The sequence below is a fragment of the Haliotis rufescens genome, unplaced genomic scaffold, assembly GCF_023055435.1.
Source record: "Haliotis rufescens isolate VD_foot unplaced genomic scaffold, xgHalRufe1.0.p SCAF_12, whole genome shotgun sequence".
In the NCBI taxonomy this organism is placed as follows: Eukaryota; Metazoa; Mollusca; class Gastropoda; order Lepetellida; family Haliotidae; genus Haliotis; species Haliotis rufescens.
In genome coordinates, this window is record NW_025963802.1 from 29,030,070 (window position 1) to 29,057,783 (window position 27,714).

The 27,714-nt window shown below is 40.3% G+C and overlaps 1 protein-coding gene, 1 long non-coding RNA gene and 1 pseudogene across 4 annotated transcripts; all 3 read right to left on the reverse strand.

Annotated features, from left to right (window-relative positions):
- Positions 1 to 785: 785 nt before the first annotated feature.
- Positions 786 to 27,714, reverse strand: part of LOC124118045 — a 53,092-nt pseudogene continuing 26,163 nt past the window's right edge.
- On the reverse strand, positions 11,362 to 12,292 carry LOC125378240. Its single transcript, XR_007220140.1, has 3 exons — positions 12,068 to 12,292; positions 11,570 to 11,638; positions 11,362 to 11,412 (listed from the first exon to the last, which is right to left on the reverse strand). It is a non-coding gene; the product is annotated as an uncharacterized LOC125378240 (long non-coding RNA).
- Positions 17,308 to 27,431, reverse strand: LOC124118031 (galactocerebrosidase-like). Of its 3 annotated transcripts, none has more exons than XM_046480088.2 (19): positions 27,061 to 27,431; positions 26,707 to 26,775; positions 26,375 to 26,438; positions 26,168 to 26,256; positions 24,881 to 25,045; positions 24,213 to 24,251; positions 23,904 to 24,037; positions 23,559 to 23,652; positions 22,782 to 22,819; positions 22,472 to 22,596; positions 22,153 to 22,247; positions 21,464 to 21,529; positions 20,882 to 20,971; positions 20,361 to 20,502; positions 19,483 to 19,593; positions 19,314 to 19,377; positions 18,998 to 19,170; positions 17,855 to 17,928; positions 17,308 to 17,489 (listed from the first exon to the last, which is right to left on the reverse strand). In XM_046480088.2, the coding sequence occupies exons 1-19, from the start codon at positions 27,190 to 27,192 to the stop codon at positions 17,340 to 17,342; spliced, it is 1,914 nt and encodes a 637-aa protein (XP_046336044.2). In that variant the 5' UTR covers positions 27,193 to 27,431; the 3' UTR covers positions 17,308 to 17,339. The 3 variants fall into 3 exon arrangements, with proteins under 3 accessions (XP_046336044.2, XP_046336037.2, XP_048249460.1); XM_046480081.2 differs by having other exon boundaries at positions 22,108 to 22,247; positions 27,061 to 27,428; XM_048393503.1 differs by lacking the exon at positions 19,314 to 19,377 and having other exon boundaries at positions 19,419 to 19,593; positions 22,108 to 22,247; positions 27,061 to 27,430.

The window sequence follows — 27,714 nt, forward strand, 5'->3', positions numbered from 1 at the left end:
TATTCACATCGATGGATCTTCAACGGTTAGTTCAAGGAAAAAGAAGGCGAGAAAATGACCCATGGAAGACGCGCTAAACTTATTTCAAGGACGATTGCGAAGGGACCTTGTCCGCCCATCCAAGATATTGTCAATGAAACGGTGTTTCAATAAATAATTATGAGCATTTATATGTTCAAAAACACCATCATCGTGTCCTATTTAGAAAAAAACCTGGTAACAACATTCGTTAACCGAGTACATTCGGACATTGAAGGCCTTCACACGCTCACGAAGTTCTATATTGTGGTCAAAACAACTATTTTGGAGACAGGTTTGTTTGTTGTTTAACGCTGCGCGCAGCAATATTGCAACTATATGAGGGCAGTCTGTAAATAATCGAGTCTAGATCAGACACACAATCCACTGATTGACATCGTGAGCATCGATCTACGCAATTGGGATACGATGACATGCTTCAACTAAGTCAGTGAGCCTGACCCCCGACGCCTCTTACGACATGCATTGGTTGCTGAACCTGGTGTGTCATGGGTTTCTGGAAGCTCCAGACTTCTGACTTATGCATACTTAATTTCCCAAAGATGACTCTTCATCGGACCACTTCTTCACAATGAAAAACTATAATGGCAGCTCTTAACGGAGCTCAATCACGCACCACATCACCGATATACCGATCGATACCAAAGCAGATATGCTGTGAACAAAGTTAGGTGATTCAGACTGGCTTCTGAAAATGATGTTGCTATGTCATGCCACTGTTATCTTTAGTCTAAAAGTACATTATCAATCGTCAACCGTTTATTGGAATCCGTATATTTTTACGTCAAGAAGCACGACTCCGGACAGCTCAAGGGACATATGTTCCAGAAGGACTCATTATTTTCACATTGTCGAAATCTGCGTATCCCAGTGATCCTGTTCCCACAGCCACAAAGCCTTGGTTCGGTTCAGACGGGAGCTTAGAGTAAGTGAACACTATTTCATCGTTGACCTTGCCCACCGCTGTTGTTCCCTGGAATATGTAGAACACCACACAGCTGCACAGTAGGTAACATTCCAGTAATAACATGAGACTTGGCAATTACAGTGAGGTATGATTCAAATGTAAAACTTGTATTAAAAACGGCAATATTTTTGGGCAAATGCGCAATTTATGTTATTTTTAACTCGATTTCCCAACCATTCAAACATGAAAATCAAGTGTAAAAAATATATCAAGGATATAGAGAACATTTGTGGAGATAATGCAGCATACTAAATGGAAATAGATTGAGCAAGGAAATTACATTAGGGTGTATTGGTGCAGAGTAAAAAATATAATTAGACGTGGCCTTAGGGTCCGAAAGACATCGACTCAAGCACCTACACTCACATATCACTGTAAAAATACAGCCAAGGCCCCTGGTTTTCGTGAATCAATGTAAAAGTCGTATTGTTTGTGAACCAGGGGAAAGTTACAATGATTATTCTCCAGGGTCACTAACTACAGCAAGGACGCTGTGCTAACTAATGCTTACCTGAATATTCAAGGATATGTTGTTCCATCCCTTGTTAACGCCCATTACGTATCCGCCTTGTAAAATACTCCCACGATCTGAGGTGAAAGTCAATGCAGTGACTTTAGGCGATAGTTTATGTGATACTACGGCATGTCCCTGATGTCCAACCCAACATGTCATTTGTGACGGCCATTGTTATCCAGCAGTAGTGTACTGGTAATATAAAGCCAGCTCAGCGATCATAGCGGGTTAACTGTGACTTTGTCGCGAAAATTGTCAAATGGGGAGATATGCCTACTCACTGTGATTTTAAATAAGACCCTTGCATATACACTCTTCAAAAAAAGAAACGCACAGGTAGTCTGCAGTTCATTGAACCTGACTACACAAAAAATCCGTTATTTAAATTGGATGTACGAGAGGTGTTCATTAAAGATTTCCCCTGACCCACTTCCGATGGACCTAGTAGAATGGAACTTGGCATAGGTATTAGTCATTTTCCACATAGGAACCACCAAGAGTTACACACTTCTCCCATCGTTTTATGCAACTATGGAGACCTCGCTTGTAAAAGCCCTCATTTTAGGTCTCAAACCAGGACTTGACTTCAGAAATCAGTGTTTCATCATCTGTGAAAGTCGAGCATTGTCTTGCAGGAGACGGACACCCTTGGTCAGCATGCCACGCCTCTTAAGCTTGATAGCGTCCCGCAATTTCCGCAGCAGTGAAGCATAATAAGCTCCTGTAATTCTGGAACCCTTTGCCAAGAAATCCATCATCACTACTCCATGCTGGTCCCAAAACACCGTGAGCATGACCTTGCCTGCAGAGCGTTGGACACGTCCCTTCTTTGGGGGTGGTGACTCCACATGCTTCCATTGCATCGACTGAACTTTAGTCTCAGGATCATAGTGATGGACCCATGTTTCATCCTGTGTGATAAGTCTGTCAAAAAAGTTTGCCTGGGTTTTTTTGGCACATGTCCAAAAGATCCTTTGAGCAATTGACTCGTTCCTGCTTTAGGAAATGTGTGAGCAACCTGAGAATCCATCGTGCAGACACCTTATGCATGTTCAAATTGTCATGGATGATTTTTTTCACAGACCCTACACTGATATTGACATCTTGTGCTAACTGGCGAACAGTTAAACGTCGGTCTGCCAAAATGGCGGTCTCCACTTGATGGATAGTGTCCTCATCAATGGCTGAATGGGGGCGACCAGGAATGGCAGCTGTTTCCTCTGATGTCCGACCACACTTGAACTGGCGATGCCAGTGTTTAACAACGTCATATGATGGGGCATCTTCCCCATAAGTTGCTTTCATTTCATCGAAAGTTTCTTTTGGTGTGCATCGAAAGTTTCTTTTGGTGTGCGACCTTTCAAATATAAAAACCTTATCACTGCTCGGTATTCTACTGGCTACATTGTCACACCCTACTCGATCATAACACCTGTAAAAGTAATAAGATTAATAGTTCGGTGCTGCAAATTCAGACAAAACCCATAGATACATGTATCATTACACATGTGAAATTTCAACCAAATATGATAACCCTAAGTGGTTTAGGGGAAATCTTTAATGAACACCCTCGTCCACCACAGCACAATTTGCCGCCTTTGGGACTAATACACACAGTTCAATTCCACTGCAGACCGTTCGAGAACCGGTCGACCAAGAGTTACCACCCCTGCACACGATCGCTACATTTGACTGTTCCACCTACGTCATCGCAATACCAAAGCTACGGAAACTGCAGGACGCATACCTGGTTCGAGGAGGATATCGGACCAGACTGTCAGGAACCGTCTTCGCTACCTAGAAGACCAGTTTTGGTCCCTGTTTTGCAACAGTTCTATCGACAGCGACGCTTGCGTTGGTACCATGCCTTGCAGCCTTGGAATTTGAGAAACTGGAGATGAGTATGGTTTAGCGATGAATCACGATTTCTCCTTCACCGGCGAGATAAAAGACAACGTGTTTATCGTCGTCAGGGGAGCGTTTTCCCCCGGATGGTGTACGTGAATTCGACAATTTCGGTGGCGGTAGTGTCATGGTATGGGGGCCATATCCTACACAGGAAATCTGACTTGTTTGTGGCTCAGGGAAATTTGACAGCCAATCGCTGCATGAATCAAATTCTTCAACCTCACCTTCTTCCAATTATTGACCGCCAGAGGGAGCTGTTTTAACAGGACAACGCTCCACCGCACACAGCTCGTGTCACGGTAGACTACCTGCATAATGCCAACATCAACGACTTGCCCTGGCTATCGAGATCTCCAGATCCCAACCCAATCGAACACCTCGACGCAGACATTCCCACAACTCCAAAAACTGGCCAACGCGTTACAAGCAGAATGGCGCAGGACAGAATTCGTAAACTTATCCAGTCCGTGCCGAGGAAATGCAGAGCCGTGATTGCTGCCCGGGGCGGTCACACGAGATACTGAGTTCAGCGCCACCTTGTGGCCTTATGTGACATGACAATGAACAGTTTTCAATGCCTTTGTACAACGACAACATGTGACTATCGAGCTCCAAAATTTCATATTTGTATCTGTGTTATTAAATTAAACATATCGATTTTATTAGGTACAATACAACTACTAAAGATCTACCCGTGCGTTTTTTTTGTGGAGAGTTTGACAATATTTAATAGCTAACAAACGTACATCAGCTGAATGGCCTTTGTTGTCTTTAAAGATCTTTCTATAGTAAAAGACAATACTTAAACATTCATCTTTCCGTATCTGTAAGTGGTTATCTTCATCATCCAAATAGAGGAACGTACTCAACGTGGGGGCGAGTTGATAAGCGTTCTCTTGAGGGTAGAAAAAGAAAAACACGCCTTGGGATGAGTTTGTCTTACACCCTCTCTTGGAGACCCTGGCAGCAATGAAGACTCCTTTCGATGCACCCGTGCCTTCATTATACACATCAGCCTCCCCGTAAATGTCAGTCCTGGAACACATGTACATCCAGGAAGGTGCAGGTTTGACTGAACAGAAAAAGCATTGTTCCATGTTTCTAAATCCTTCCATCATCACATCTGTACATCCTAAACACGGACGCAAATTACATATGGACATTACTCTATCTGCCCAAAACCAGAGATAATAGTGAGTGACCAACTGAGTTGTTTTTATGCTGCCTGTAGCAATAATACATGCATATATTATCTTGACGTGCTAAATAATAGGGTAGCTCTTTAATAATACCATGGATGTAATGGTACACGTAATAATTCAAGAAACGTCGTTTCAATCACCAAATGCTTCGAAGAATAATCATTCAGACGAAATTTATATCTCATACGATTCACCAAATATACGCTTCGTGATGTCGATGTTCGTAAGTTCAGTAACTTTTATTTACCTATCACTGAGAATGCTTCAGTTGGAGAGGTCAAATCTGTTTGGCAAAAATTACAATACATGCGATGTGTTATCCACCAATCGAGTTATCCATACTTTATTACATATGCCACGTCATTTGTTTCGCTTTAAACTATACCAAAAATGTTTCATGTTTCTGCCGTCACTATCACGAGATGTGTAAAGTTTCACGTGTGTATTACCAATTAGTATTTCCGATTATAGTTATGCCAGCTGCAGTCTGGTTACAAAAAGGGACGGTCATCCTCGGCGTCATCTGGCGCATCACCTGGCCATGGATTCCTCCTGTTTGGTGTACTTCAAATGCTCCGATCTGCTGCGCAAACAGATATGGCTCTTCGTTTATACTGTAGTCTGCCAACGTGAATGCAACAGAAATTACTGAAGGTTTCCTTCACATACAATACAAGTTCAATGTACTCAGTGAATGATTCTGGGTTTGACATAGCTAATATCCCCAGCTTATAGCGTGGCAGTCTAACTTTAGAATCTTATATTAATGAGCTGGGTAAGGCAACTAAATGTCGATTGTACTAGCTCTGACCCCGCTATAAAGGTTGTAGACATCATCCACATATTTAGACAACATCCATTCTGGCAATCCTGTCCTTGCTGGTGAATTGCTGGTTTTAGGACAATCTGTCATGTAGAACATTCGGGTAAGGCAGCTAATTGTCGATTGTATGAGTTCTGATCCCAATATAAAGTACTCCTTTGCCAAAATCATCCACGTATTTCTACAACATACTTTCATGTGAACCGCTGTTTTTCGGACTCGCATACATGTAGGACCTTTCGGATCCAGTGTACCCTTGAAATGGGCCGTCATAAGGCTCAATGAAGAGAACGCAAAGAATGGGAAGTAGACGGCAAAGAAACGTCCGATTGACTACATAATGTTACTAGTCATTATAAATATTTGAGAAAGGTCTACAATCTAGCTGATCTTACTTTCGAAGTCCTGTGTGTATGGCAGTAGGAAAGGTTCAGATGGAGGTGGACGCGGGTGTTGTCCCTTCCTGCCGTGACCGAGAGTAGTCAGTGTGAGAATCTGATCCACGCCAAGGTACAGGTCTAAACGGTCGTTTTCAACCTTCAAAAAACACAACTTCAACACCAGATACCTTTTTATATTATACATTGTTATTATTAAGTATTTACGAGAAGACTCGTTTGTAAATACCGGCAATAATATACAAAATTATGAACGAAACCTTCCCAGTGAGCAAGTTATTTAAAAGAGCAAATAAGTCTTTGACAACGTTGACTGGGTCAGTGCATTTTACGCCGCAGTCAACAAAAGTACCGTCAGGGACGCCTGTAATAAATAGATACTCTTTGGAAACAAACAAAAAAGTGGTTGGTAGCAAGGATAACGAACTACATCGTCGGGGAACAATGACAGTATATGTACCAGGTCAAGCAAGATAAGCACTTCTTATTCTCACTTAAATAGACCGTCACAAACAGCACGTTATACAGAGGTCATACTACACCATGGCATCAATGAGTATCTCTTAATTGAAGGCATCTTTGTCATAGTTCGACACTTTAAAATATGTCATGAGGCATAATGTTCGATTTACATTAATCAACTACGACGCCCACCAGTTTCTACACGAGAACTCAAAAGGGAGGTTGTTGGGTATTCAATTCTTTACATTCGCCACCAAATGAACCATGAGGTTGATTTCTACAACACGGAAAGTGGCCAAATATTGTTCTATATCCAATTCGTTTCTGTCCGAAGATGACAAAAGTAAGAAAAATAACCTTCATAGGAGCCAATTGTTTGAAGATGGTTGGTTCGCCGGCAGTGTGCAGTTGTGTGAAGAACGAGTTCATGTACGTTATGCCGGCCTGGAAAATAACCCAAAATGATATCTCTAAACGTTATCCATGCTATGAACATGTTTTTTTAAATACGTATATGTGCATGGAGCAAAAACTCACCAAATTTCCATCGAAAACGATGGTGATGTTCTGCGGGGAAACTTCGTACCATTTGCTAATATTCGGGTGGAAACACAATGATCCATCATAACTCTGAAATAAAACGTGTCTTCGTGTAAACAGCGACCTGCAAAGTCATCTCTGCTCTCGGAGTAATGAGATTAGAGGACAGAAGGGTATAGCTCTGGATTATAGACTGCCCACGAAGGGCCATGAAAGACGTGCATGAAGGTGGCAACGTTATAACGTTATAATGATTCTTTTTCTTTTAAGAAATGAGCAAATCCTTTAGCAATAATTACAAAAGTTACCAAACAGAGAGGTAAGGCAAAAATATTTACAAATGATGATTATTGAGGTTTTAAGTGACTGATGTTTCTAATATTTGAACGTGAGCAAGTCTTTGACTCAGAGTAACTAAGAGATCACGACAGTACATTCTTATGTGAAAAGTAATCCTCTTGGTTTGAGGACTTACTCATAGTTAGAGTTTTACTTAAAGTTTTAAAAATTGGCAGTTTTCATTCATTTTAGCCATACGTGGCCATTTGAACTTTTCCGATAAACTCCAACATTTTACATTTCCAGTGGGCCTCGCCCCTACCATGCCTGATCCTTTCCTACCTTCTAGATTTTAGTGAGACAAGCAGAATAAATACTACATATACCATATGAAGTTTAATAAGTGGCGTGTCATCTTAGTGACAATTTGATGGACGTTCTCACTCGTTAAAGGCTGTTATTATATCCCGAACTAAATCTTAATTCAGGTAATAAAGAAGACGTGCAAATGTCAACATCAGACATGTTTACCATTGTTTCAATAACGATCGTAAAGTCTTTGCCATCGGGGCTGACCAGTGAAACATAGCTTCCTCCTCGAGTCAGTTTCCCAACACCAGAACCGTGCTTCAGATATTTCCACCCAACTCGGGTAAACTGTGTTGTGTGGGCTAAAACATATCATGTTTTAAACTACATAAAAACCCATGGATTGTGTCAAATGTATTTTCATAAAGTCAATTTATGAATCAACAAAAAGGAAATAAAAACACGAAGACAGCATCAGAAAGCATCTTATTTTATGTGAGCTTTATGAAATTCAAATATAAACCTTTAAAATATTTCAACGCTTGGGAATGAGAGAATTCTACGGAATGTGTCAGATGTGTGATGACAACGTTCTCACGTTAAAAAGATATACTTCGATCATGACCATTTCTTTGTGCCCCCAAAATAGATAAATACCTCAACGCCACGTACCTGTGGCCCATATAGGACTGGACACTTCATAATGACCACTCCACGGCTCAAATGCGTTCATCATGCCGTGACCAAAGTAGGGAAGGTCAAAGTACCAACTTGTTATCAACGCCCAGGCAATACAGCTAGCCACAAACAGAGGTATACATGCAATTAGCATCCATCAGTAGTTTAAGTACATCAAATATGATTGTCTTATTTCATATAATTGCATTATTCAAGCGCAGCTGACTGTCAAACTGTTTCATGTTCCCAATAACTGATATGAAAGTTCTGACAATAAGCCTCAAAATGAAAATGTTCTTACCCAGTCAAATTTCCGTTTACATAGTTTTGATTAAGTGTCTGCAAAAGAAAAAAAACACGAATGTGATTTTACTCCCCCCTCAGCACCATTCAAGCAAAAACACGGCATCCAGAAATGGGAATAGAATCAAACCACAACGCTACTCCTTCGACTCTGATTCGGTAAAAATACACATGCGAGAATGTGAATGTTGATTACTATGAGTGTGATTACTCATCCTGCATAATTGTTGCGATTTAAGAGTTAAATGACAAATATCACCGGGATGTTTTCTTGTCATCTCAGGTGTTTCCTAAAAAAAATCGACTGCCTTGCAGAAGAAAGTATACACCCAAGTTTGATGTTGGCAAAATATGAAACAAATTAGAAATCACGGTTATTCAGTTAAAAATCCCACCATGAAAGTTTTCGTTTCGTCTCTGCCAGTTTTCTTACAAAAATACTATGCTTTCAACTTCAATAATTTCATATGTCAGTTTCATAATTTATGCAGAAAAATAAATACACATTTGTGTTTGTTTTTTAAGAAAAAGAAATTGAACTCATCATTGATGAAGACCACTCACCCTGGCCCAGCATCCCGCCCCCGTCTGGTTGTTGAAGGTACTGTAGTCCTCTGACGCCCAAAGTGGCTTCCCCGTGGCAATGGCAGATGCGGAGGAATAGGTTTCAGCATGGTGCACCCTGCAAAAAATGTCTCCGCATCACGACCAATACAATCAAGCCCTGTTATTTCAAGTTCATCTCTTTAAATGTTTGCAACTATATGCTAGCAGAACTTTTCAATCCTTGAGATTTAGCATAAACACTTATTAACGATTAACAATAATTCTTAATAGCGACTCCTGTCACAGGCCAACGTTTATGAATATCCTTATGTGAATTTTCCAACATAGAGATTATTATCAGTTATCACGATGTGGCTGGCTGCCTTAGTGTGCCATTGTACCCTGATGGTTGTGCATGTCTACTACTATCTACCCTATGCCATAAACTGCTGCTGCCAACTGCGGATCTGCAAGTATTTCCTCTGTAAGTGTCTCCCAGGAGTACCAACTAGCATAATCCGCAGCGATGATCTTTGTGCTCTGTAAACCATTTGCATCAAGGTTCTTTCTCAAAGTCTGAAAAACACAAAGAAAAATGTACATTCATCAATGAGGAATATTTGTTATATAATATGTAATATGGTATTACTGCATCTTGTCACAGACTGCAGTTTCTATGGTTGTTTGGTTGCCATTATCGCCGCACTCAGCAATATTCAAGCTATGTCTGGACCAGACAATCCAGTGATTGACATCTTGATCATCGATCTACGCAATCTGGATACGATGACATACATCAAAGCAAGTCAGCGATCCTGACCACCCGATCCCGTTAGTCGCCTCTTTCGACAACCATGGTCGTCTCGACGGCAAGCATGGGTTGATGAAGACCTATTCTCTACCCTGATTTTCACGTTTATCAAAGACTGTATACTGACCTTAATATATGTTGTGTTGTACATCCTCTCATTCCAGATCTGGAACGAAACAGAATATATTTCGATGATCAATGCATATCTTCTTGAAAAAGGGGCATTTACATGTCTTTATCAGGAGTCGGATGTTGCCTCCACCAGGCGAGTGGCATCATTCGAACATATACAGAACATCAACGCTGAACTTAAGGTTACACCATCATTGCTATTCGCATGAGTGTTGTGATCATATAATAATTTATTATTAATAAAACAGCATTACTAGCTATGTATTATTTCCTTTTTACATACCCCCACGTAATCCACTGTTAGATTGTAGTGAACTTTAGCCCCGTTTATCCACTTAACGACGTACATAGATGTCCGATCAGGGTCATCATAAATGTTTCCTGTGCTTCCTCCAACCCAGCCAGGGAATCCCCACGGGAGGCCATATAGTTTTATGTCTGGGTTACGCTGAAGAGATAATAACAATTAAAATCAATTATTGCCAACACAGCAATAAACATTGTTCGATTTCCTGGATGAATCAGCTGATTTCATGTCCGAAAAGAGAAGATGTGATCATCAAATGAGTTAATTTCAATTTCCAGTCGCGGAGGACCTGAATAATATCAATGCGGTTTACCAGATGTTATGAAATAATACTTGGTTTTTACTAAATATGTCGTTTATCATGTCAAGGATTTGGGATAAATATGTACATGTATCTAATAATAGTATATATATGTAAGTGTATATGTTAATGTTTTCAGTGAGGCATAATTTATATGTTACTAAATTACTGATAAGATAAGGCTTCATGCTCGCTATATCCGACATCGTTGCATCCAGAGTTGTACCTTCTTTGCCTCCATCATAAGCCACCATTCATACCCTCTCTCAAAGTTCTCCTCGTCCGGTGTTCTCATGTGGGTGGACTCGGTCCCATCTTAAAGATATATATAAATGCAATGTGAACACATGTTATTGTAATGTTTTTATTCGCGTGAACATGTGGTACAATCAAAAGCGGGAACTGCATCTGACAGCATTTTTGTCACTGATGCGTCAAATTTGGAAATGTCATTAACGTGTCTACCATAAAACATTCTGAAAGCTACACTGAGGCCTTGAATGGTCTAACCTTGATCAAACAACTTATGAGCAAGAGTCGTATGACACTCTTTGAACTACTGGCAGAAAAAGAATGCTAGGTTGTATGTCAGAAGTGGTGAAATGTAAACAGTAACGGCTGCAGCTCTAGGAGTAATGTTCCTCCTAAAGGGAAAATGAGAACATATTTAATAAGTACATGTCATTATCCGCTGCTGCTAAAGTCATGGATATATACTCGTGTCCTTTGCCACTTTCGTTTTGCAAAATGGAATAACAGGCAAGCTCAAGTCCATGTAAGCTAACTGAACAAATATTCACTAGCACCATCAAATATATGTTTATGAAATCAACTGTGCCCCCGTCACTCCCGATTTCAACTTTAAGAATTTGAAACGAAGCTCCGAAGTTTGGCTGAAAGAGGTTTGCAGAGGAAAGGCTAAACATGTTCAAATATGAAGGTACTATGTTAGTATTACAAAACATGATTTATTTTCACGTTTGTTGTACCATGAATACGATTCGTTGGTCATTGATCAGGGCAATGTAAGGATTATTCTGGTTGGTTTACCTTGAACAAGTAATCAAGAATCTCATTTCTTTGCTTATCAGGGTATCCAATCAATAGTTTTGATGTTGCCTGCAAGAAGATACACATTGAGGGTTATGGCAGAGGTGGAGTAGTGGTGCTAGATTATGGAATGTTTCCAATTGAAGGTTGAGTGTTTATGAGATTCAGATTCAGGCAGTGACGTACTTATGGTTTTGTCATTGAATGTAGATTTACGCTGCACTCTTTACAACCACATCAAATTCAAATGGCTAATAATTAATCATGTGTGTGCCGTACAAACCGGTGATTTATTGTATGAGTAACAATCCACGTCGAAGGATAATGGTGACAAGCAGGTCACTCATAATGACCACTCACGCCTCAAGTCCTAACGCTATGAAACCTAATAAATGTATCATTACTATCAATCATATTGTTTGTTGGAAAACTCCAAATATCTAGAATATATTGTTACCAGTATATAGGCTGTGTAGACTATAAGAAACAGCACCTTACCCCACCTCCGCTTATGGCTCCTATCCCATCAAAGACACGACCCAGGCCAGGGGTGTCGTCAAAACTATACATCTCAAACGAGCAACCCGATTTCCATTGTACTAAACTTAGGAGGACTGGTAATAAAATGTATACGGTAAAACGAAGCTTGAACATTTCTGAACATGTTACACAAACACCTACATGTATGATTATGTCTGTCGGGGTACAAGGTCTTATATTTATTTCGTTATCATAGTCTTATCTAATGCCACGAGACATTAACAGCTGCTACGTCAATAGTTGTGGCCTTTCCTCAAAAGCACAATATGTATTGTGACATTATGTAATAGGACTTGCTTTCAAACACTGGTTGGCCTGGCGCTGTATCGAATATTCATAAACCATTGTTGTGTGTCTGAAATATTGCTGACTGCAGCGTGAAACGACAATCACAAAACAAAATATTGCTGTTCTTCAGCTTGTAGATATACTAGTATTTAGATATGTAATCAGCCAAATTAATAGGTTAGAAGTGCATATGTAAAAGTAGGACATAATGGTTGCACATCACTTACAGTGTGCCGTTGTTGCTGGACAAGTGGAGAAACCAATGGATTTTTTACAACTCATTAAAAACATGCTTGATAAAATATGAGGTCGAATTTACCTGTTGTCTGTGCGCATTGTACAATGTGGTGTGATAAACGTATAACAGCTGGCGCTTCTATCATTGTTTGGACAAAACATTCCAAGAATGCATGTGAACTACGACAGAATAATGTGGACCATGTAAGTCCCGACTTTTTCAACAAGACTTACGTTGTCTGGCATCCAGACGATGTCACACATACAATAGTTGAGAATCTTATCAATCATTATTTGCCTGCACAAAAATATCCCCTTGTGCAATTTCCTTTTTAATGTGTGACAATGTCAATCTGTAGTGTTTGCTGAATTTATTTCCATATAGTTTATTGATCAAACCTAGTCGAGTTTCTGGTTCAAAAATGCCTAAAATAAATCTAAAGCACTTTGTATTTCCTCTTTGCTTAAGGTGAGCATAATTGTAACATATCATGTCATCTTTATCAGAATAAGTACCATTGCTACTAATGGTGCTTGAATCATCTTAAATCATTATTTAACAAAGTATTAACAAATCTAATCAAAACAAGACATATCTGTATGAATTAGAATGTTTGTAAATTGGAGGGCGTCAGCATTACATGACATGTCATTGATAAGGTGTTTCTTTTGGAAAACATAGGACTGACGCCATTTACCTGTGTCGTAATACATAGTCAACAATTCCGACAATTTTGACCTATTCCAGTTTCAATAGTTATTTCAGGCAGAAAAGCCGCCTACCGTCTTATGCCTGGATATTACGCAACTAATTCCAAACCTATAGCCCTCGCCTCATTCCTATATCATGAACTTTCGTAATATCGAAGAATACACACATCGTGACATCTCGCCTATCAAACGATTTTATTGTTTTAATTTTCTTATAAGAAAATGGTATGAATTTTTCATATCTTCTCAATGTCGTTGATCTGGCGGTTATGACTTACAGTGATTTTGTTATCACACAGGGGATAAATACAAGATCTAGGAGATAAACCTGCGATATTTACATTCCAAGCAGGCTGATATCAACATCTGGCTGTCGAGTTCATTCAGAGGTCGGAATATCACAATCACTTCATGAGCACGTGTCTTTCAAGCTCAGGGTTAGGTGTTCCAACACATGCTTGACACTAATGATACATCACCCACAAATTACGGTTAGGAGAACGAACCAAAAGTGAAAATACAATTGTTTGTTTGTTGTTTAATGCCATATTCAGCTATATTCTAGCTATTATCAGGGCGGATGATAAATAATCGCATCGAGATCAGACAATCCAGTTATTCAAACTGTAAAAAGGATCCACGCCGTCGGGGTACGACGACAGGCTATCAACCAAGTTTCCGAGTCTCACCGCCAGATCTGATTTCTTTGGCTTTTGCGTTTATTGTCATCACAATCATTATTTTTGCGATTCATGGAGAGGTGTCTGTGTGTCTGTGTGCCAAGTACAACAAACTGGTAAGATCTGTGAATTCTATTCATGTATCTATGCGTTGTCTGAGTAAACTATGATGGCTTCCTTCCATGTTCTGTTGTGTTTGGACCGCCTCCGTGGTCTAGTGGTAGAGCGTCCGCCCGGAGAGCGTCATACCAAAAGACGTTAAAAGATTATACTTGTTGTTACGCTGTCTGGCGCTCGGCATAAAGGGGCTAACACAAAGACTGTCAGCACGGAGTCGGTATACTGTGTCAGAGTGGGGTATTCATGTTAAACTGCGGCATGGTATCTCAGTGAGCTAGCACTATAAATCGGCATAAGTCCGGACTAGTACAAGCAGCCACACACACACATACACGTGCATGCACGTCGCAATATATATATATAAGTGCAATAATCTTGGACGCGACGTTAAACCCCATTTCACCTCACCTCTGTTGTGTTTGGCAGGGCGCACGAGCGTGCATATTCCCGAGTATAAATATGTGAATACATGACAGCTACACTCAAAAACAAAATCATACAAACCCCATTAAAAAAATGTGAAACCGTTATCAGACACACGGGACAGCACGTGAAGTTTGCGATACGGTCGACCACGTATCACTAATTGAGCACAGGACAGATCCATAACGTGAAAGAACCAGAACGGACACCTGTTCAACTACGGCAATACCTAGATTGTGTAGGATATTAGCCCAGACAGTGAGGAACCGTTTACGTGCTGAAAGTATTAATGCTAGACTACTAGTTCGAGGTGTCATTCTGACGGACCTGCAACGTCGGCTGCGACGTCAGTGGTGTCAAGTGTTGCCACAACTGCGACCGAGACACGTTTTCTTTAGTGACAAGTCCTGTTTTATGCTTTAGCCTGCGAATGGTGTCCATCGTGTTTACAGGGGCTTCGCGGAAAACGTTCCATGCAGGAAGTAGACAGATTTGGTAGAACAGACTTGGTGCAAGATCTGGGGAATCTAACGGCACAATGTTACACGGATGAGGTTCTTCGGCCACATCTCCTTCCCATTATGCAACAAGCGATGGTCATTTTCCAACAAGACAACGCCCGACCTCACAGAGCAAGAATAACAACAGCCTTTTTAAGGCAAGATGTGTGCCAAGCTGGAACAAACGATTACTACCTGTTGATAATCTATATTATTTATATAAAATATACATCTAAAATCACTTTTGCGGGGTTTTTTTGGGTTTTTTTGTTGCTGAGTAATATACCAAAATATACTCAACAACAAAAGTTCCTGTGACACCAATATTTTAGTGTATTTTTCAGACAAGTAAAGTTTGGTTTTCAATATTGTAGTACATGGAATCAAGTCACAAAAACGCAACTGCTACAGAAAAGCATGCATTCCATGCAAAACTTGACTTTTATGCAAGCCCCATGCATTTCACCCAAGAATGGGTATAAAAACATGTGCGTTAACGGGATTCCATATGCATTGTTTAGCATCGTGCCGACAACAACCACTCAGAAATACAACAAAATTACGCAATTATTCAACATTACGAAATGCCACGCGTGTCCGAAAATGAGCGTCTGCGAGCCATTGGTATACTTGAAGCAGGATCGAGTCAACGAGATGTTGCAAGACAATTTAACGTCCACAGAAACACCATTTGGTGTTTATGGCAACGTTGGCAACAGACGAATGCAGTCGGAGACCATCCTCGGAGTGACAGGCCACGCGTAACCAATAATCGACAAGACAACTGGATTCGAACAACACACCTACGAAATCGATTCAGCAACAGTGACTGCAAGAAGCATCCTTGGCCTTCAACGAATATCTTCACAAACCGTACGTCGTCGCCTCAGATGTGCAGGGATTGTCGCCAGAAGACCCGCCAGACGTCCCATTGTCAAGCACGTCTACAGTGGTGCAGTCAGTGTCTACGCTGGACAGTCATGCAGTGGGGACTAGTTCTATTCAATGATGAGTCTCGTTTTCACCTCAGCCACAGCGATGGACGGATTCGAGTGTACCGACGTCGAGGTGAACGTTACGTCAATCATTGTGTCATGGAAGAAGATCGGTTCGGGGGCGGCAGCGTTATGGTATGGGAGGGGATTACAGCAAGACAGAGGACCCGTTTGATAGTGGTAGAGGGAAATCTCAATGGACAGCGCTACTGCGACGAGATCATCGGCCTTGTTGTTCTGCCGTTTTTGCGTGGTCATGGCCCAGGCATTACCTTTCAACATGACAACGCCTGGCCTCATATTGCTCGCCTTGTTCAGGATTCTCTTCGATAAAACAACGTGAATGTCATCACCTGGCCGGCTCTCTCTCTTGATCTCTCACCAATCGAGCACATGTGGGATGAGATGGATCGGCGCCTTCGACGTCAACCACGTGTTCCACAGACACTCCAGGAACTTCGAAACATGCTCCAGGAGATATGGACAGATATCCCACAGGACTTTGTGCGACGACTGGTCCATTCCATGAGACGAAGATGTGTTGCTTGCATCGCAACCAGAGGTGGACACACACGCTATTGATTTGTAAACTGACATTTTGGCATGTTCATGTTTCTTTATGAAATCACGCATTTTCTGAAGTCAGTATGGCAAGTTAAACCATTTGAACACTTACAGGAGTCTGTTATTCGTTGCAAACCGAAATTGTTTCAGATTTGGTAAAAAACATAACTTTGCATTAAATCTTATTCAATGTCCCAGGGACTTTTGATGTTCAGTATAGTATATCACGCTATGCTTTAATGTTATCATACGCATATCTTGCTCTTATTCACGTACAGTGCGCATGCCGGTATCATTCCAAGGTCAGATTCTGGCTGCACGGAGACGAAGTATTGTACTTTGACTCGTGATACAATATCGGTACACTTAACAATGACCCAGGTGATATGCATTCACCTTAACTCGACATAAGATGATAATGAATAGATACAGTGACCAAAATTCCATGTCTACATGATAAACTAAAACAAATGTTTCATGTTTTAATTAGTCCCCGCCATAATGAATAATTTGAACATTTTGGGAGGTATATCATATCTAGCATTTTTCAGTGTTAATGTTATTTCGTGTAATATATATACATATTCTCAGCCAATGTCGCGCTTAAGTTTCCAATGAGATACGATAATTCCACGGGCAGAACGTAGAGGGATATACTCAATGGTAACGGAATAAAATCCTTCGTTTCAAGATATTCATTTATTCATATGAACTACATAAATGGTACTGCTATCTTCAAGTTGTCGAAGTCGGCGTAACCATATGACCCCGATCCTACCGCCGCCATGCCATATTTGATATCAGATGGCACAGTAATGTTGAACATCATGTTGCCGTTTATGAAACCAACTGCCTGAGTATCCTGAAAAATGGGAAAGGATGAATGCATCCTGCATGTTGTCAGACTTACAAAATTAACTCAATAAATAATAGTCAAAAAGGTTTAATAATCTAAGTCGATACTACACTATTAAAGTCAAAACCGTTTCAAAAGCATTTATATGGTCACGCTTATTGGGTTGACATATTGTAATGTTTCGCAAATAAAGTTAAATGTAACCCGACATCGAAACAATTAAAATTAGTTACCATATATATCTTTAGGACATCTAAAATGTATTCATGTCTTTTCCCCGCATTAAAGTAGATGGTATATACCACAGTGGCTCTGATTACCAGTTATACCATACATATACGTAATTCACTTAAAACAGACATTGTCAATACCACGAGATTGAGTGACACTGTGTTCCACTCCAGATCGACAAGCATCCTTCCGGATGCCAAGACCGTTTGCATGTCTGAAACAATGTGAAAGCAAACTTTATTCATCATCTTAATCCTGTATCCGATCATTTTCTGTTTATTAAAGTGTTGATATGTCAATACGCATTGCTAGTATTATTTATAACGTATACTATACTATACTATACGTATCATAGCAAGTAGCATCCTACATACCAATACGATCATGATTATCATAAGCTTTATAGCATCAATGTTTCATGAGTATCATGATAATTATAGATAGCATTAGTAGTTAGTGCGTGTGATGGCTGAAATAACACTATCAATGGTATGTTTCAGGTACATCACGGAGTGTCACCCAACTGTGGAAGTGGCCCAGGTGCTGAGGTTCTAGGAATCATAACAGGTTTCATATACAGATCTGTGAATAATAATTCTCAGTGACAACCCTCTCGATGATCCAAACCCGACAGGTACAGAAAGGTGGATGATCGAAAATATAAGAACTCTTATTTGAAGGCAAGTGTTTTAGGAAGCGAATCGTGAGGCCGTCTTTGTGGGATTACGATACAGGTACAGTGACTATGTCAGGGTTGTTAGAGCAGAATGTTCCAAATCGGGAATCTATCCGGAAAACACAATGGGACAGCCCGCAGCTGTGTGGCGACAAGTCAGTATCAAAATCATTTGAACTGCACAGAGATGCACAGCTAACAATGCTTGACCTAACTGAACATACATATATGTAAGAAGAAGGATTAATAGCATTAATATACTACCATTGACGAAGAATTACAAAGCTACGCAATCTGCAAAATGTACTTATTCGTTGTATCACGGCGTGTCAACTGGATGTGGTAGTGATGCATATCTTAAAACATTTACCACTTTGGCTACACCGACGGGCATGATTTGGTGCTGGCTAACCTAGAAACATTATCAGGGAGAATCTGGGATTCGAACCCACGGGAAACATCTCCCTGCGCCTTAGACCACGGGGCCTCCAGTAGGCTGGCACACAATCACCCACGGTCTGTGATTCTATCGTATGTTCGATCAATCTATACATAGAACATGATCCATAATGAACTGTCATGCCCCGGTATGAACAAGATAACATACCAGCTCCGGTAGTAACCATAAATATATTGCTCTGGGGGAAGATGAAGAAGAAGACACCCCTGGCCTCTGTAAGCCAGCATCCTCCTTGGTCCAGGCGGGCGGCGATGAAAGCTCCCTTAGAAGCATGCGCTCCGGATTCCACTCTAATGTCACACTCAATGACGTCACTATCGCTGGATCATGAACAATGACACCCGGAATCAATATTCGACAGAGACAAAGGGAAAAAAGGAACTATAAGAAGTGAGGCAGTATAAAAAATAAGCTGCGTTGTTTACAAAATATACTTATAGTATAACACTGAAATAATACTTACGAGTCAGTCTGAACAACAGCCACGCCCATTTCAACATAATCTGCTTGACACCAGGTCACAGGTCACAAAATGTACTTTATAGAATTACAATGAAATATCACTTACAAGCCAGTCTGAACAACGGCTACGCCCATCTCAACAAAATCTGCTTGACACCAGGATACAGGTTTCTGCAAGGTCATTTGTCTCATGACCTTTCCATGAGCGCCTCCAACGTCCTTGACCTCAAACGACCCAGTCTGTGGGGCCAGATAATAGGGTTCTTCACCCTCCTCATACTCTGAAATGATCAAATTATCGTAATGCAAGTTTTCCTATAGTCTGAATGTTATCTAAATATTAGCAAAAACTAATATCCAATATGCGTTTGTAATAGGATACCCTGAGAAAGTATTTACTTTCAAACAGTGTACGAAAACTGTGTTATAACCGCTGTAGGTTGAAACATAATCATAGAAGTACATCACAAGGATAATCAGTTATTTAAAAAAACGTCAAGATTGATACAATTACTGATAAGATTTGAACCTTCACTCTTGGGAATGTTTGCTTGTTTGTATTTACATTATTTGACTTTTTCTAAGATAGAAATTTATACAATAAAAACAGTAAAATGTTATACGCTGTGGTTTTACTGCGCTAAGAATTAACATGTCCCCCAAATTCATACCTGGCTCTACAAATATATTTGCAAATTGCTCACCGTGTCAAGCTTATAACTTGTATAATAACATATGCATAAAACCTTATTCTTTATTCAGATTTAATTTTTTTTAAATTAACGTGCTAATATTATAGCCAATGGATCAAAACTTGCTTATTAACGTATTTTCTAAGATTTCTATCGTGAAACGGCGTCCCTTTGCTGAGGCTTCCTTGGCCTGAACTGAAAACTAATTCACATGTCGTCTAACATTTAATGTCGTATCCTTGACGATTTTAGTTTCATCGCTTTGTATCGGAGACAGATTGAATCAAATTATTTCATGAAAACCCTTCCAATACACGACTTTCGAATTGCATAATGAACATAAATAACATGTTTACTCTCAAAGTCTTCCGTATAGGAGAGAGGAAAGGGGGCGGAATCTGGGGGCTTCGGGTGTTCGCCTTTATTTCCCGTAGTCAACGTCGTCAGGGTGAAGGTTGTTGCCGGGTAGATAGTCAGATTAAAGATTCCATTTACAACCTGTTAGTAAAGTCAAATTGGAATTGACATAATATTCCATGAAAATGTACCTCCAATCAAATATTAATTCAAAACTCTCATTCTTAAAACGCATAGATATCAGAATTGATCCATTAATATTCACTATGAAAACCGCAGACCTTCTAAGTATAAACCAACATTCTTTTTTGTTATTTGGATCCGTGAGGAGAAAAAGCAGAACTAATCTTGAAACTGAAAACGTTAAATCTGAAAAAGGCGGGAACAGAAAAAATCGTATGCATTCTTTAATTAATATATCATAGAGTCAATATATTTTACAGCATGATTATTAATAGAAATTATCTGTATCAAATATTTCCTTACCACCTTAGGAATATGAAATATGAATATTGCTTACCTGAATAGGAAATTCTTTCATGAAATTCTGATAATCGCCTGGATAAGAGGAGAGAAATGTTTTCCAACAGTTGAGCTGAGTAATGTGTGCCTGTGCATATAAAACAAATTAAGATCACATTTCATCATCAGTGCACAAACCCGGTATACATTGAACACGATGGATTAACGGCTGGTAACACGAATTGAGAGTTCCCTAAGATTATGAGGTCAGCAGTTCAAGTCTACTACAGCACATTTCTTTTCAAATGCAACACAGGAAAAGAGGTCTATTCATTTTTTTCTTTCCCAACGGAAAAAAAAAGAAACACAGAATGTTTTCATGTACACTTAGAACAACGAAAACGTACTACAAACTTCATTAGTATGTCAACAGACCGAAACTTCACATTTCAAGTGACGAGTTTTAATGACCGATAAAACATACACGAACCAGTCTAGTTAATGTTTATGATTTATATGCAAAGGTGGTAATTCTGGATCTTGCAAGCATGTCCATAGGATGTAAACTGTATAACATATATGCACATAGCCAATAGAATGTGCGCCAGTGATTTGTGAAATCACAGGATGTCAAACTTACAAAGGTCCCTTGGATATGAAATGTGATAGTCTCCATCCCTATGTCTGCAGGGCCGTCCTCCTGGTGCTGCAATTAACGATATACATAGAATTTGCTTCAGAAAGTAATTTGAAGAGATCTTTTTCACCGCTTTGATATGACTTCTGTCTCCGTTGAGGACATGTAACAAAGTGTGGTCACACACATAGATCTTGGGATCGCCAACGTTATAACAATGTGGCCTGACCACGTGGATCCCTCTTTACACGCGCAGACCTAAGATAATTGCATAAATATTAAGCAAATCCCTTAGTGATGGAGGTGTTTCACTTTGGCGAGACCCATGAGCTAGGGTATGGTGCTGACAAACCTAGAAACATGATATCTACAGGGAATATCGTATTCCAAACCAAGATCAAAGGTTTCCGGCACGCCAAGGGGGAGCGACTCACGAATTGCGACACCTCAGATGACTTAGTCAGTATGACTAATACATTCTGAATGAGGTACACGGGAAATACGAAGGAATACAACTATTAAAGGTAAGAAGAATAGGACCTTCTTATCCAAAAACAACGATGTTTGGTAGTGAAAAGAAAACCAATTCATAACCGTTCTGGGAAATAAACAAATGATCCCGATTTCCTTTGATGATACTGCCTCACCATTTTCTCAACGATGATTGTAAGGTCCTTCTTGTCCGGACTGACCAGAGAGACGTAGCTGCCTCCTTTCACCAGGTTCCCCACCCCATATCCGTGCTTCAGGTAGATCCACCCGGGCTTCGTAAACTGCCCAGTATGAGCTGCAAGATAGGTGAGTCTGTTCCCATAGGTGATTAAACAGGGGTTCACATCATAGTCAATTCAGAGTTATGGTAGATCCCATAGCAAACAAATCAGCGGTTGATGTTATGAATATAAATCGGGTAGACTAGGACTCATTCAGTCAATTTGATAATTATACTAGTCCAACTATAATGTGAAAAAGAACCATGGACATTGATGGGGTCTTGGTATTAATACTGACCTGCAAGCCACAAGAAGTCATAGAGTTCATAATGTCCACTCCATGGCTCATTGGCCAGCATGAGGGCAGACACGAAGTGAGGCAGCATGGGATACCAGCTACACACAATTGACCAAACGATGGTGCTGGATTGACAGAGAAATAGCTTAATCTGAGGAAGGGTAACAAACAAATCATTTAATGGCGTAGTGCTTCGTATTTGTAGAATTGAATATGTACTTTGGTGCAGTCATTCGCACGGCTGCTGAATAGTAAAAGCCATTTGCACCTGATTGTGTTGTAAATTGTATATCTAAGTATCTTGTCTTACCTTGTCATGTACCCGTTTACGTAGTTTCGGTTCCAGTTCTGAAAACAAGAATTGACCAACGAATATATCAATATCATGTACTGTAAATCTTGAAATTAACGCGAGCGTGAATTAAATGGCGAAAAGTGCGAGTGGTATTGTTCTAATGAACCGTAAGATCCATTACTGAAACCAATTCGGGAAGTAGAGATGTTCAGCTGCAGTAGCTATTGCGTTTTACCAATTTTGCTAAAAGGCTGCCAGAAGACCATGTGATCGTATAATGTTGAATTCTTTCAGTCATACAATGCAGAGAATATCGTGTTTTTCAAATAAATGTCAACTTCTTCAGTTTTAAAAGGTTCCTGAGGACCATAGTTAATTGTGCCACACCTGAGGACTAAAACGCTACACGATGATTCTTCCTAAAGAAGTGTCAAATAAACTGAATATCCACATCAGTATAAAAAAAAGTGAGATTCATTATTTCTACATTTGTGTCCATGGGCGACACAGTCCAGCACCGATAAGAAGTGAGTGAATGTCGTTAGTGCAGCATGCAGCACATTTCTAGCACATAAAAACTCCTGTAAATAATCGAGTCTGGATCAAAACAGTGTCTAAAAGCATGAAACGCCACCAAACCACTTGATCACACTATGCATTAAGTGGCTTCCCCGAGGGGTACTATAGCCTATGCTGCCAAATATCGTGACCAGGGAGGGGATACAACACGTTATACGAGTATTCAGTGACAGAGTGGTGGTAGACATGTCGCGCTGTTTTTGACTGACTTACAGCGACGCCTCTGTCAGACGTATCCTCCGAGGCCCACAGAGGTTTCCCCATTTTTTGTGCCAGAGGAGTACTGTTAGTGTGAGGATAGTGTACTCTGAAATAACAAAGCGATACTTTCCACTACTCATCCGAACATATCAAATACATATACCCCCTTTACGGTTCGCATACATGATCATTCTGCTATAAGGGGACATTGTTACGGGTATTGGAACATTAAATGATAATATACATCACGAACTGGGAAATTATATTTTTTTTAAACAAATGATCGTTATGGTGCAAGGGGACAGTGTTAAGGGAAAAAGAAGATGAAATCAAGAAGCAGCCAATGTCAATACTGACCCCATGGCATAGACAGCTTTGTCAAGTTCAGGATCATTCAAAATATCATTTGCGAAGTCGTCCCATTTGAAGTAATCAGCAGCTACGATGAGCGTGTCTTGGAGACCATTGCTGTCTAGGACTTTCCTTAACGTCTGAAAGGTGAACGCTGCAGTTGTGTAAATGGCTGCATCGTTGAGGCTCTTACTTCTAAGGTGATTCATTGTCGAGGCTCTTCTCAAAATGAACATGGTTTGACATTAAACATACTTGCGTTACACAAAGGGGAAGTTACCAATCGTTCTTATCTCAATTTATACAGAACGTCACCTTGATGTATGTTGTGTTGTACAAATATTCATTCCAGCACTGAAAAAAGAAAAATATATATATGAGGTGCAATGAGTCATAAAAAATAAATGCAATGTCATGATGTTGAGTTTATAAAAGAAATATCGTTTGAAGAATCATCGTAGACATGATTGTTAAGGTCAGCACACACTGACAATACTGGACATATACTGAACAAGGTGAGGGATCATGAATATTTGGGGGGATATGCTTAAAATATTGAGTGCTCAGTCTTCACTACAAAACAAATATCCCCTAAAATATTCATGATACCAAAAAAGATTTGTTCAGTATATATAGCCTCTGGTCATTTTTTATATAAGACATAAGTGGAATCAACCTTATGTTTTACATACCACCATATAATCTCCATTAACATGAACACATTTTTATTTTGGGTCAGTTAGTGGGTCATACAAAAGAACCTGTAGGATTTATACTGGTATGTTTCATGATGCCTTTCAAAACACATTGTTAAATGGCTGAATCATCGTGGATAGGAAGTAGTTAAACAGTCCTGAGTGAGTGATTTGGGTTTAACGCCGCATTTAACGATATTCCAGTTATATAACGGCGTGTCAGCCTAATGTGGGAGGAAACCCGATTGTAACACATCCGCGATAGATATGAACAGAAAATTGTGATACCCCAATGTAATCTATTGTGAGGTTGTGGTACTTCTTGGCCCCGATCACCCAGTTGGCTATATACTGAGCTGTACGCTCTGGCTGACCATACACGCTGGCGATAGGATCTTCAAGCCAGCCTGGAAACCCCCATGGAAGTCCGTATAGCTTGATGTCAGGGTTACGCTGAAATGATATATATTTAATGAATATAGTTTGATTATAGGATTACATGACTGTAAACGAGCGTTGAAATACAATCAGTTCTACAATGAAATAACAACACAATTTAGGAAATGTTGCATTCGAATTTTACCTGTTTTGTTTGTTTTTTTCTAAATATCAAATCCATAAAAGGAAAATGGCATGGTTTACATCATGTGATATTGTCAACACTTTCTTGGTGTTGACATGCATTACATTCCTCCGTCAACCGTGAGTACATACAGCAACAATGTGGTGCAGAAGGGACGTCCGTCCATTTTTACTCAGGAAATGTAAGGGGGCGTTCTCCGTTCATGTGCTTTGTGCGAACCCTACCTTGTCGTACATTTAAGCAATGCGTATGGTAGAGGGGGCACGTCCCTCACACAAGTTGCACGAGAGGTATAGCCGATGTATTATGAGCTTTCATTCAGTTTTCTCTCGCGCTGCAACGACGCAGTGGATTGATTACCAAGACCAGAATGATTGGCGGAGATCAGTTGGAAGATCGTGATACGTGTGTTGAGTCGCCTCGGAGTGAGTGAGTGAGTGAGTGAGTGAGTGAGATAAAGACTAAACCTCGGAGTGAGTAAGTGAGTGAGTTAGTGAGTGAGTGAGTGAGCAGAATTTCAGCCATGTCGCGATTGAAGAAGGTACACATGTACATAAATAATATATAAGATTGCCGGTCGACGATGGACAGCAAAACCACAATGACCTGTAAATAATCAAACCAGGACTAGACATACTGTGATTGACTATTATCATTGGCAACGTCCCATGCCATCGGGCTAAGCGACAGGTAACGCAATAAAACGATCATATTCCCTTTTGAGCGGACCCTTAAGGATCCGGGGTAAAAGGCGACTAGGCTTGTAGAATGTCATCGATCCCAATTGCGTGGATCGATGCTCATGAGATTAATCACTGGATTGTCTGGTCCAGACTCGATTATTTACAGACCGCTATCATACTCCTGGAATATTTCGTTAAGCAACAATCCAACCTTTTGAGCGGGCTCTGCAAGCTTAGATAACGTCGGTATATGTGGGCATCACAAATTATCGAGGAGGATATATACAGTGCAGTCAGAAACTAGCTTACTTTCTTGGCTTCTTTCATCATCCACCATTCGTAGCCCCTGTTGTAATTCTGGTCATCGGGACTCCTCATGTGTGTGGCCTCCGTACCCTCTGGGGAGACAATAAACGTCAAACATATGTTTGTTTTCATAAAAATGTACCGAGAATTCATTCCTTGGCATTGTTACGTTTGTATATAATAAATATGTGTACGGCCATACGTTCTTACCAGAGCTTTGGGCATCGCCGCCAATCTCAACTTTGAAAATATGAAGTGATGCTCCAAAGTTCGGCTGAAACCATAACAGGATAATTGTACATTGAGCTGTTTATATTCGACATGTATAACGCACGTACATATTTCACCAGTTTTCATCAACATGAATAATGATAAGATTCATTGAACAACAGAGCCTTATTTAATCACACACTGTATTTTTTTTACATATTCGTACCCATGCAACATTAATGAAATACAATTTAGGGATCTACTTAAAGTGTATAATAGACGCTTCTTTTAAATGTTCCCTCATTGTGCGTCATAGTGTGTTTAAGCCTTACGGTGAACAGGAAATCCATGATTTCATCTCTTTGCTGTTGTGGGTAGCCGACCAACAGTTTCGATGTAGCCTAAAATAAACACATTCTGTTTATATTGAACGCTGTGCAGTTGCAACAATGAGACACACTTATAGCACATTCACTGTAGACGAGCTCAAATTTTAAACATTATTATCAAACAATTACTGAGAATAACTTCACATAGTCACATTAGTGAGGCATTTTTCTTACTGTTAGCAGTCAGCATACTTATCCGTTAATCATACATGTACTTACAAGCCAAGTACATCGATATCATCCAGTCAAACAGAGTCATCAACCACACAAGGTCACACGTCACACACACATACTCACCCCTCCGCCGCTGATGGCACCAATTCCATTGAATACCCGGCCTAGTCCGGGTGTGTCGTCCACGGGGTAAGTATACTGACAGCTACATGTGTATAGCAGAACCAACCAAATATATGTCCCCAGAACACCCATGTTAGAGTAGTAAAAACTGCATTGGTCGTCAGACAGGCCGAGTATATGTGCCTATGCAGGTGATGGTTACGTAGGTGATAACACACTGCCCTACGCGTTTCGACAGGCAGATAATACTCATGCGATACCACAAGGTTTACAAGTATAATCAGGTCAAATGTCATTTGTTCACCTTTTCATCTGCTTGCTGATATTCAAGTGAGTGATTGAGTTTGGTTTAACGCCGCTTTTAACAGTATTTCAGTTATATCACGGCGTGTAAGCTTAATGTGGGAGGAAAAGCCGAAGTGATGCAGGTCTCAGACGTTTACCACTTCGGTGAAACCCATGAGCACGGGTATGGTGCTGACAAACCTAGAAACACAATCGAGGCGAACCGGAAATCGAACCCACAATCATAGATTTCTGGCGTGCCCAAGGGTCGCAACTCTGCACAGCGAATCGCGGCGCCTTAGACAACTGGGCCACTCGTGCCCCCCGATATTCAAGAGTTACCTCTTCCAAAGTGTATTGTGTGTGTGA

Excerpts from the sequence above, each read along its gene's own strand:
- LOC124118031 (XM_048393503.1), bottom strand. The coding sequence starts at position 27,192 with ATGGGTGTTCTGGGGACATATATTTGGTTGGTTCTGCTATACACATGT. Across the intron at positions 19,594-20,360 it reads CTATACGGAAGACTTTGAGA|AGTATGAGGAGGGTGAAGAA; the intron begins GTAAACATGTTA and ends TGATCATTTCAG. Across the intron at positions 17,490-17,854 it reads CAGTGTCACTCAATCTCGTG|GATACTCAGGCAGTTGGTTT; the intron begins GTATTGACAATG and ends CCCATTTTTCAG.